Here is a 12,618-nt window from a genome sequence, read left to right as displayed (position 1 = left end):
ACGTTAAAATACACGTCATTATTAGTCCTCCTCCTAACCCCTCTTTTAGGGCAGGAGTGGGAATAATATACTGGCAGTAATAATACTACTGCCACTAATAATAATAATTATTATTATTACAATTATAATGATTATAATAGCCTAATTATAATAATAACAACATTTTGCTATGGAAAGACAGCAGCAAATACAAACCTTAAAAAATGATCCTGCTGTAACAATGTTTCTATTGCTAGCCTTTGCTAGCAAATGATATCAATAATACAAACAATAATAAAATGAATAATAATCTACAATAGCAATTAAATATTCTGTGATCAAACCCTAAATAATAGATAAAACATAATGAACTAAATAATAATATATGGTTATATATATGAAAATGTAATTCTGTTAAAATATTATATATAAACCATTAATAAACAATGTATCCCAATTCCGTTACCAAAAACACTGAAGAATACGAAAAACAAAAAATAATGTATATAAATCTTACTAATCCCCGACAGAACGAACAAACGTCATTCGTTTATATGCAGATGGCCCGTCGGCAGAATTATATATTTTTTTCAGCTGAAGCACACAAAAATAAAGCCATCATCATCATACTGCCAGCGCTGGAGGAATGAAGGAAGGCGGGGAGATTTGATCGGAGATGAAATATCTCGGCGCGGATGTAAAATAAGCCCTTTCGCTTGAGTTATGGCCCGGATTTGGCGATGCTGAGAGGGGGAAGCATACTACTCTCTCTCACCCCCTCCCCTCCCCATCTCTCTCTCTCTCTCTCTCTCTCTCTCTCTCTGTCCCTCTCTCTCTCTCTCTCTCTCTCTCTCTCTCTCTCTCTCTCTCTCTCTCTCTCTCTCTCTCTCTCGCTCCTTCACTCACCCCTCCCTCTCCCCAGAGGAGATATCGTCAGAGTTGATGTATCGCCAAGCTCTATATTACCTTTACAAAACAAAAGATCATCCGTTTCGTTCGGGGTAAAAAAAAAATAGATCTACGTCCTTTGAAATAACTCACTAAAGTCTGTAACACACAGGATATAGACATGTCAAATACTCTCTTGTATTTAAATAGCCATACAATTCATATTCAATGAAACAAATTATGACTTCTGAATTATTATTATTATTATGTTCATTACACTGACGAGCTTAGGCTACAGGCTGGGCTCCATCCTCTCTCTCTCTCTCTCTCTCTCTCTCTCTCTCTCTCTCTCTCTCTCTCTCTCTCTCTCTCTCTCTCTCTCTCTCTCTCTCTCTCTCTCTCTCTCTCTCTCTCCTCATTTACCGAGAGGCCTATTCTGGTTCCTCACCACACGGACTAAATTAGCCCCAAAGATGATGAGAGGAGCACAAAGCATTATGATTCCACGGGGCTCCTCCCCTCCTCCTAGCCATGCGTCCTAATTAATGGGACACCCCAACTCGCCAAAAAGCCCCGCACTGGACTGCAACATAGTCAAAGAGTGTGACAGAGAGAGAGAGAAAGGGGAGAGAGCGAGAGGGAGAGAGAGGAGAAGCGAGGGTGAAAGTGCCACCAGAGAGATAATTGATTACCTCCCCAATCAATGATAACTTGTTAGTAGTCGTCAGATCTCTGTGCAACTCTTTTCGACCCTCGCCATTTTCAAGGAGGGCGTCTCACTCAGTCACTATACTCCGGACCTGCTCTTTCCTTCTCCTTATCTGGGGACGATATACTTTTAAAGAACCATCCCATCCCGTTTTGGAATAAGACCTTTTTTTTCCCTCTGCTCCGCAATTATCCACGATGCGGGGCTAACTCCTTTACTGTTATGTGACTATTTTATATTTTCTTTCGATAGCCTTTTGTTGCTGTTATTTTTCTATTTTATTTTATTTTATTTGTCTTGTTTTTTTTTGGGACTGCCGATATTTCCAACAAACTTGCAGCACTATAGCTGGTTAAAACATGACATCCAAAGAAGTGTCCAAATGCGGCGAGAATGCGGTGGAGAACAGGCGGCGAGGCAGCCCGCTGGACCACCTCCCGCCGCCTGCCAACTCCAACAAGCCGCTCACTCCCTTCAGCATCGAGGACATTCTGAACAAGCCGTCGGTGAAGCGAAGTTACGCGCTCTGCGGGACGGCGCACCTGATCTCGTCCGAGAAACATCACCGTCCCTCCGGCCTGTCCCTGTCGAGCCGGGCCCTGCTCACACAGACCTCCCCGCTGTGCGCCCTGGAGGAGCTGGCCAGCAAGACGTTCAAGGGGCTGGAGGTCAGCGTGTTACAAGCTGCGGAAGGTAACGTCATCTCCCAAAAATGTTTGCATGGGTTTTAAACGTTGGAATGTGGAATATGTTGTAGCCTATTGGATGATGCTATTAGTGAAGCCGCATGTATTGCATCTCGTCCATTGTTTTTTTATTCACTACCTCCTTTTTCATAGGCCATTTATTTGTTGCTAAAGCCATCTGACGATTTAATTTTGCGCGAGTAAAATTGTCCAAAAATAATAATAATATTTACATTCCGTTGGTGTATGATTTATTTATTATTGCCTGTTGTAGAGGAAGAGGAATTACAAGATCAGGTGTCACTGCATGATGAGGATAGCCTATATTGACGGGATTAATGCATTATGCCTTCATTTGGAATACATTATAATACGAGTGCGTAAATCCAGTTAAATAATAATAATAAAAATGCATTTGTGGCACCCAGTTTGAAATATTCAGACCTCTTCATTCACCTATAGGCCATAGGGCTGGTGTTTTACGCGCAGCCTGCAACGCCCTTGGCGCAGTAAGAGAGAGCGAGAGGCATGAACATAATAACTGACATGTCGGTTGGGTTGAACTAAAACCTTTTCTCTGTGTCTTCTTCCCCGCAGGAAGAGACGGGATGACACTGTTCGGCCAGAGAAACACGCCGAAGAAACGCCGGAAGTCTCGCACGGCGTTCACCAACCACCAAATCTACGAGCTGGAGAAGCGGTTCCTCTACCAGAAGTACCTGTCGCCGGCCGACCGGGACCAGATCGCCCAGCAACTGGGCCTGACGAACGCCCAGGTCATCACGTGGTTCCAGAACCGCCGGGCCAAGCTAAAGCGGGACCTGGAGGAGATGAAGGCGGACGTGGAGTCGGCCAAGGCAACGGGCGCCGTGCCGCTGGAGAAACTCGCCAAGCTCGCGGACCTGGAGAAATGCGCCAACGGGACGCTGGGCCACGTCCCGCGTTCCGTCGGCTCGTCGTCCTCCTCCCCCGCCGCACGGGGTGGCGGTCAGCGGGACGCTCACAAACTGCGGATGTCCCACTCCCCCCCCATGTCGCCGTTCTCGGACCACACAACGACTAGTAAAGAGTGTTCCGAGGACGACGAAGAGGACGTGGAAATTGACGTGGATGACTGATGGCACTGTGATATTTGCCGTCTTTTGTTCGTCCGTTTTGACTGTTCCAACCCCACGGTGTGGGGTTGGAACAGTCGAAATGAACAAACGAAAGACGGCAAATATCAAACCCCCCCCCCCACATCACATGGAAGACTTGTATCTTGTACTGCTTATATATTGTATACCATCTCAGAAACATTGTACCAAACTGTTATGACCTTTTTATATCGGGCAACAGATATAGGCCTATTCATAGTAAAAGCATGAAGAGAAGAAATGCAGCGGTACGATTTATTCATTGGCAAGGTGTTTTGTCTTGCAATCAAAGCAATATGGTCTGAAAATGATAGGCTATTACTTAAGTTATTGTTTTCTTTTCTTTATTTCTTTACTGTTCGACACACACACACACACACACACGCACGCACGCACGCACGCACGCACGCACGCACGCACGCGCGCGCACACACACACACACACACACACACACACACACACACACACACACACACACACACACACACACACACGGGCCATGGCCACACGTACCACCCACGCGCACACACGCACGCACACACATGCACACATACGCACGCGCGCGCGCGCGCACACACACACACACACACACACACACACACACACACACACACACACACACACACACACACACACACACACATGGTCATGTTTAATGTGCGACACAATTTCTCCCTTATTTTTTTTTGCATGGGAATGCATGTTTTGATTTGTGACCATAAATATCTATTTATTTTTTTGTGTTTTAAATTATTTCGCTTGTTTTATGTTGAGCCAAACCACCGTTTCTCACTCCAGGCTCATTTTCTTGCCCATCTGTAACCTTGACTTGGATTTATAGGCCTATACCTTCTGCTGCAAATGCATGATCAGAGTGACACTCGGTTATACACAATATGCATTTTATGGGAATGCTCAAGCGATGGTATCAAAATAAAATTAATTTAGCCGTGATTTTGACAGCTACACTTTCTAGATTTATTGTTTGGATACAATATAGAGTTACGGCTATAACTTTATTTTTATTTTATTTTTACACCTGAAAGTGCCTTTCTAGAATCAGGACAGTAATTTGAAAACCAATGCACAAACTGTAATGTATATACTATGGGAATAAATGGCTTTTTCTGAATATTTCTTTTATATTGTTTAATTAATGAATTCATTACACCAAATAGTCTACTTTGTTACAACGGACAAAAACATTTTTCAAACGCATCATTTGCCAATTTGGGCGTAGCCTAATCAAAGCAACCTATTTAGCGGAACACTTTCAGCAGGCTGCACTTTTTCAAATATTTTTGTGCCATTCATTGTGCCTTTTCTAATAGGCTGGGGTTGCTTTAAACATTCTGTGGCTCGGAATCTCTCAAATCTTTCACTTTCTAAAAGCGTGTCTTGGCTTTTTGACCCCGCGACGTACTTCCCCCATTCGGGGCGAAATTTATGTGAGAAACACAAATCTGGTCCCGGGAGAGGAAAAAAAGGGGACGTGGATGCCACAAAAAACACAAAGTTTTGGGCCAGTTTTCTCTCGGGCCTTTATAGACCCCGTTTTTGTTCCAGGGGACTGGGCCATAATTTTGAGCGTAAAGCATGAAAACTGGGGACAAATGAGCAGCGTTCCCTGATGTGACAAGTCACAATGGAGCATGCCCAGTCTCCCGCAGGCAGCAATACTGAGACAAGTGTGTCCCGCCGCACAGAAAGGACGCAAACGTTTGGAGGCCATATGGTTTTTGAATTTTCCCCTCACAATTCGAGACAATTTGATGGATTGAGTTAACCCTCCTTTTTAAAGTGTTTAACTCGGCGCGAACAAAGGCCATAATGCATACATAGACTCTCGCCTTCACGAGGGCATCTGCGACTATTAATGTCGAGCCTCCTTTCTTCGCCTGGCGTTTTGAACAAGTCAATGAATTACAATGAAACTGACTTCTCTTTTTTTGTGGGCCACTTGTCTTTCTTCGCTTTTTAGCCCCGGAATAATATGTTTGACTTTTGTCCAAGAAACGTTTTCTAAACAAGAAAACGCCACACATTTTGGTTGAAAAGTGTTTTTCATGTTAAGCGGGGAGCCATAAAGAGCTGGAGACTGTGACATTTATGCCAAAGTCTGGTTAGGGAGTTCTTTTGTTTGTTTTCTTCTCATCTCTTTATTCTTCCCTGCTCTTTATTTCCTTTGTCTTTAAGGGGTTTAATGAGGCTGAAAACATGATGATGTGAGAAAGCGAGTCCAAAAAGCCAAAAGGACTTTAAAGATAGCCTATGCCTCCCGTTTAATCCTGCCTGTTGTTGGAATAATTGATGATAACTTCTTGGACGTTGTTTCTTTCTTTTTGTTTGTTTGCTTGTTTAACCAAATAGAATATATACGTTTATGCTACTAGTTCCTGCAGTTTTGTTTGAATACGTTTAACCACTTAAACCATTGTAGCTTGTAGGCTACTTGGCCCATGCACTCTATTTTCCCCTATACACAAAATCATCTCTTCACCAAACAAATCCAATCTAGACTTGTAGATCAGCTATTTTCTTTGAATGTTCTCCACAGAATAGTTCACAGAATTATTAATTTGTTTTCGACTTGGCAGTGTTTTATAGGCTATAGAGGTCATATTATATTATATTATATTATATTATATTATATTATATTATATTATATTATATTATATTATATTATATTATATTATATTATATTATATTATATTATATTATATTATATTATATTAGGCTGTATTATATTATATAAAAGTGTATTATTTCTATTACATAGCTACACAGAAATGCTTTTGAAGCTTAAAGTTGAAATCTTACTTTTTTCTATGGACACATTATAGCCTAAATGAATATTAGCAAAATATTAGGAGATGCAGTATATATGTATTATTTTATATATATATATATATATATATATATATAAACAAAATAATACATATATATAAATAATTCTACAACGGTTCTCATGCAACTTTTTTGAGCGTGCATAGTCAGTGTACGTGCGCGCGCCCGTGTGAGCGCATGCCAGCTAGAAAAGCTTCTCTCTCTCTCTCTCTCTCTCTCTCTCTCTCTCTCTCTCTCTCTCTCTCTCTCTCTCTCTCTCTCTCTCTCTCTCGCTCTCTCGTCTCTCTCTCTCTGTCTCTCTCCCTCCCTCCTCATATCAGTCACTCCTCTGCCACCGGCGTGACGCCTGCTCTGAATAAAGCGTATTTATGACTGGGTTGGGAGGTAAGGCAGGCTAACTTTATGGATCTCACTAGTTTATTTTATGAGCGGTTGTCAGGCGGGCTCCAGTGATAAGCAATACCACAGTCTGAGGGGCCAGTTCATGGTAATTAATGCGGAGGTTTTAAGTGTATTTCAGTATTTCAGTTCAAGATGGAAAAAAATCACTAATTCAATCGTCCGGAAAATTGAAGTTTGATGCATGAGTCCCCTGCTGAAACAATAGGACCATATCTGCAGCATACCACCCTCATTTCATCTCTGTGCCTCCCCCCTTTTGAACCCCTCCTTTCTGACCATTTCTTGCTTTCTTATTCAGGTGAAGTAGCCTAGGGAGGAGAAGAAGCGCATGTTACACTCATCAAGTGGCACTTCACACATCTAGCTATATAACTAAACGGTAGTCTATCAGCCTACCACATTTTCAGGGTAACTGAATGTTTATTTATTTCAAGGTGTTAATGTAGCCTACATTTATTAACTATTTACCACCATGTGGTCCCATTGAAATATTGAAATATCTACCAGAGACCTGGTCATCAAGTTACAACAGGCCTACTACACACAGCCATAAAAGCAAAGTATACATGCAAAAACACAACTATGGAATTAAAAGTATATGGATAGCTATCTAGGCCTGAAATGACGTGAATAAATGATTGAAGTTCTATTGTAGTCCTATGAAGAGCTTTACAAGTGGAAAAAAAAACTTACTTTAAACGTGCTGTATGGTTATCTTTTGTTACATTTTTTTTTTCCTGTTAACAAGTTCAAGTTCTAGTCTGATAGATAGTAAGCCTCAAATCATTGTTTGTTCAAGGGTCTCCCTGTCTCTCCAGCTCTTTACATTTGTGGGTCACCAATGTCATAGGCTACAATCAAGAGAACATATGTATCAGCTTCAATGTTGTTCCAATTCCATTGTGTCTGTTTCGTTTATGTATCCTGAGTTCTTTCTTTCTCCTGAGGATGAACTTGGTATCCCAACCTGAACATTTATAGAGACGGGGGAGTGACCCCTGTTACTGAACAAACACAAGGCCTACAACAATGATTAGCCTACAATATGGGAATATAGAGCTGCTACTACAAAATCTCAGCCATTCAGCTCACTTCTTTTGAGCTACCTGTTTACTATACCTGTATACTGGCAAAATAACATTAATAATAAGGGTAATAATAATAATAATAATAATAATAATAAAGTTGAGTAATAATATAGTAACAACACTATATATGCTTACATTAGCTAAATGAAACAGGAATAACAACAGTATGTTGTAAGGCAGTGCATGGTTCTCAACCTTTTCAGGCCTTGACCCCTCAAAATAATCATATTTGAACTGGGGACCCCCTTTTTGTTTGACTTTGTTCCACAGATAAATATTGTGAATATAGCAGATCTACAGTTCGGCTATTTTTATTTTTATTTGACATTTTGGCCAATGTTTTATAGTATAGTTAGTTGATTACTTTTGATGGTCTTTTTCTTTTCTTGAGGTATTAAAAAGGTCTTAAACGTCCTTCAATTGTCACTTCACTATCATCTGGGGACCCCCAAAAAACATGTGGGTTCCCGACCCACAGGTTGAGAACCACATGCTGTAAGGCTCAAATCAAAATCCAGATCTGTTGTGTTGTAAATCATTCCATCCTCAGCATTATTTGAGTCTGTGTCTCTAAGTCTAAATGGAGCTGTAGAGTTGTAGAGTTGTAATCAGAGCCTTCCCGTCGAGCCAGTTAATACTTCAAACTTCAATTTTACGGGCGATTGAGCTAAGCATGTTCCTGACAGAGTTGATGTATGTATTAATTTCCTTTAGCAGCTGATTAATTAGGGCTCGAGCTGAAGGCCCGAACTGAACGCCTTTGCTTTCGAATTTGCATATTAATCAAATTCTAGTTGATCGTTTCACATGATCTAGACTTTATAGTATAGGCTATATGTGATTTAAGAGACTTTTCTCTTCGCTCGCTGGTGCTGCAGTCGTCATGTCCACTGTATAAACCCAAAGACGCAGAACGGAACGGCTTGGCCCGGCAGTTTGTGAGACGACAGAAAATTCACCTGTCAAGCAGATCAGAATGTCTCCGACAGGAGAGTCTTAGCAATTACGTGTCTAATCCTAGTGTGTGTGTGTGTGTGTGTGTGTGTGTGTGTGTGTGTGTGTGTGTGTGTGTGTGTGTGTGTGTGTGTGTGTGTGTGTGTGTGTGTGTGCGTGCGTGCGTGCGTGCGTGCGTGTGCGCGCGCCTGTCTGTCTGCATGCTTGGGTGCGTGCGTGCGTGCGTGCGTGTGTGTGTGTGTGTGTGTGTGTGTGTGTGTGTGTGTGTGTGTGTGTGTGTGTGTGTGTGTGTGTGTGTGTGTGTGTGTGTGCTTGCGTGCGTGTGTGCGTGCGTGCGTGCGTCTGTGTGTGGAGAGAGAGCGAGAGAGAGAGAGAGAGAGAGAGAGAGAGAGAGAGAGAGAGAGAGAGAGAGAGAGAGAGACGCGCGCGTCACAGTGTATAGGCCTAAATTGTGTGTGGGTTAGGGTGTGTGGTGCAGGCTATCGATCCCTCTCTCTCACTCTCTTTCTCTCTCTGACAGAAAGCATGTGTGTGGACGTATGTGCAAGCCTGCCAACATACTGTGAGAATCAGGGATGGAGGGGTCTTCCCCCGAAACTTTTTAGCAGATCATGTATTAAAACGCAAAAAAACGCAAAAAGTAGGCTATAGGCCTATACAGAAATTGATTTGATGACTGAAGTAATGTAAGACCCATCTTTAATAACCGTTCATTACTTAAACGTGAATATCTCTGTATGATGGCATGCACTGACCAGACCCCCCCCCCCCCCCCCCCCCCCCCAAGCGGGGAGAAATCAAGGAGATGTGGTTGAAACGGAGACTCCTGCAGGATCCAGGAGGGTTGGTGTAGATTAACATATTTGTAGCCTAATATTAGATGAGAATAGTTGCTGTAGGCAGTATGCCTACTTTTCAATGCTATACAATTTTAAAGCCTTAGGCTACTTATGCAGCAGTTACAAAGACCTGGCAGTATAAGATAATTTGCTATAGATTTGGAACGCATTTCAGATTGAACAGGTTCAGAACAGGGTCTGGTCCCAAGTTCATTCTCATGATGTGAGTTATAGGCTATATAGCCTGTAGGTCCCAGTTCACATATTTTGCACATGCATAGGCCTATTGTTTTGACATTTGCTTTTTCAACAGCCTATTTCATCTCTGTTGTGGGCCTATTTTGCCAAATTTCTCCAAGACGATCAAGTTGTTTAATTCACGAATGAATTATGTTAAATAAACCACCAAATCAACATGGACTGTCCAGACAGTCCATGTTGTCAGTCCAGATAATTATAGGCTATAGCCTAATTGTCCACATTATTGACTACTTAAAAAATGAACTCTTGCTGGCTGGATTTGAACGCACGTTCCCAGATTACAACAAGTGAACTCAGTCTCTGTCAGGTGGTGCATGAATTGTGTGGTCATTTTTTAAAGTGGTCAGTGAGGAGAAGGGGTAAATGGAGACATCTGCTGGTAGTGACAAATAACAAACTATAGTAGAGAATGTGGTGTAGTCCAGTATAGTCACGTAGGTCGGTGGGGAATGTAAAAACAATTAATTTCCAGAACTACCATAATTGCAATGAAATTGATGGTGTATATTTTTTCGAATACAAGAAGACTCACCTCAAGACAAACTCACCTCAACTGAAAAAGGAATACTCACCTCGGGGGTAGGAACAGTCACCCCGGGGGGTGGGTAAACTCACCTCAGGACCTGAGAAAACTCACCTCGGAACACTCACCCCGGGGGTAGGAACACTCACCCCGGGGGTAGGAAAACTCACCCAGAAAAACTCAATGGTGTAATGTACAGTGAGTTTTTGTTTTGTGGGTGAGTTTAACCTTTCCCCTCTACACCAAGTCTGTATGTTTAAAAAAGGCACATCTAACGGCTTGTGAGCTTTCCTTTTTCACAGAATGCTTTCATAATGAGACACGTTTAATCCATACTGGATTAAATTCTGTCTTTGAAGGTATAGAATTACCAAATTATGTTGTTCAATGATATATTTGTGTTTAAAACACACACACACACACACACACACACACACACACACACACACACACACACACACACACACACACACACACACACACACACACACACACACACACACACACACACACACACACACACACACACACACACACACACACACACACACACACACACACACAAAGAGTAAGGCATCAAAATGTACCAAAAGTAATATTTCTAAAAACTAAAGTTCTCAAACAATGCATGTGTGCAATGCAATGTTCTATGCTGTTATCATTTATACCAGCAAAGTAGTAGGTAACTAAATATCCTAGGTAAAAATAGGGAAAAGTGTTTAATGCATGTTTTACAATAGTGAAATGTATATCTAATAGTAACTAAAGTTCAATAATGCTTACTATAGTGAAATGTATATCTAATAGTAACTAAAGTTCAATAATGCTTACAATAGTGAAATGTATATCTAATAGTAACTAAAGTAACTAAAGTTCAATAATGCTTACCAAAAGCTTTTCTCACAAATGTGTTCACACAGAAAACAAAACATTATACCTGTGTTTTACCTTCACTGGAGTTTTTCTTCATTTTTCTTTGTTAAGTAAGTATTTGTTTGCATTATACACATTGGAATGTTCACTTTTCTGATGAAATCTACCTTGTATTTAAAGCACTTTAATTAGCTAAATGTAATTTAACAACATACATTGACATTGGAATGTTCATTTCTCTGGGTTCCTACCTTTGTTTGTTTGTTTGTTTGTTTGTTTGTTTGATGGGGGCACAGGAGTGAAGGGGAGGAGGGGGGTTGACCACTTAACACTAATATCCCATTCCACTTAATGATTCATTGTTTGATATCTAATAGGTGGATGGGGCAAGGTGTGGAGCTGGAGACACATAGCAAATGACCATGCTATTTGCTATTTGCATTCCTTGTTCACTTTTCTGATGAAATCTACCTTTCATTCATTCTGTGAAAATGGAAAGCTCACATTATGAAAGCATTCTGTGAAAATGGAAAGCTCACAAGCCGGTAGATCTACCTTTTTACCTTTTCTGATGAAATCTACCTTGTATTTAAAGCACTATTTAAAGCACTTTATTAATTCTATACCTTCAAAGAAAGAATTTAATCCAGATATGGATTAATCCAGATATGGATTAAACATCATTATGAAAGCATTCTGTGAAAATGGAAAGCTCACAAGCCGGTAGATCTACCTTTTTTTAAACATTGGGGTGAGTATTCCTACCTCTGAGGTGAGTCTTCCGAGGTGAGTTTTCTCAGGTCATGGGGTGAGTGTTCCTACCCCCCGAAAATCTTGGGGGTGAGTATTCCTACCTCTGAGGTGAGTCTTCCGGGGTGAGTATTCCTACCTCTGAGGTGAGTTGGTTTTGAGGTGAGTCTTCTTGATACCTATTTTTTCTATATCAGTGGTTGGGTTGGTCTTTTATGTTTTTATTTGGTAAATCTCCATCTTATTATTATTATTATTATTATTATTATTATTTGATGCTGTAAACCATATTTTAAGAATGCTTTACAATCCTCTAAAAGCCCTTTCATATTGTCTAATAGGTTCCTGAGAGGCTATACCGCTGCCAAGGACACTGGCACTGTAGACTGCTTTCAGTTGCTCTCAAGCTCTTGTCCACCTAATTAATGTATTTGGCCGCGGACCCCCATCAGAAAATATTTTGTGCCAGGGTCCCCATACAGGATTTGTGTTGTTTAAAAAAAAATCTACATTTTCCTCTTTTTTTCCCTCGAGATTGTTTAGAAAATAGCAGATCTACAAGCTCACGTTGTAATGCCATGCATTGTGAGCTTGTAGATCAGATCAGCTATTTTCAATTAGCCGAATTCCCGAATATATAGGGTTAATTTGTAAAACTGATTTTGATGCTATATTAACTTAAT

The 12,618-nt window shown here is 41.0% G+C and overlaps 1 protein-coding gene across 1 annotated transcript; it reads left to right on the top strand.

Moving 5' to 3' along the window:
• Positions 1–1,935: 1,935 nt before the first annotated feature.
• Positions 1,936–3,380, top strand: lbx1b (ladybird homeobox 1b; the record flags this gene model as incomplete). Its single annotated transcript, XM_084074566.1, has 2 exons — positions 1,936–2,269; positions 2,860–3,380. The coding sequence occupies 2 exons, from the start codon at positions 1,936–1,938 to the stop codon at positions 3,378–3,380; spliced, it is 855 nt and encodes a 284-aa protein (XP_083930692.1).
• Positions 3,381–12,618: the final 9,238 nt, after the last annotated feature.

The sequence above is a fragment of the Gymnoscopelus microlampas genome, assembly GCF_963454915.1.
Source record: "Gymnoscopelus microlampas genome assembly, chromosome: 2".
NCBI classification, from domain to species: Eukaryota; Metazoa; Chordata; class Actinopteri; order Myctophiformes; family Myctophidae; genus Gymnoscopelus; species Gymnoscopelus microlampas.
Note: the sequence above shows the minus strand (reverse complement) of the source record. Positions and strands in the feature narration are given on the sequence as shown.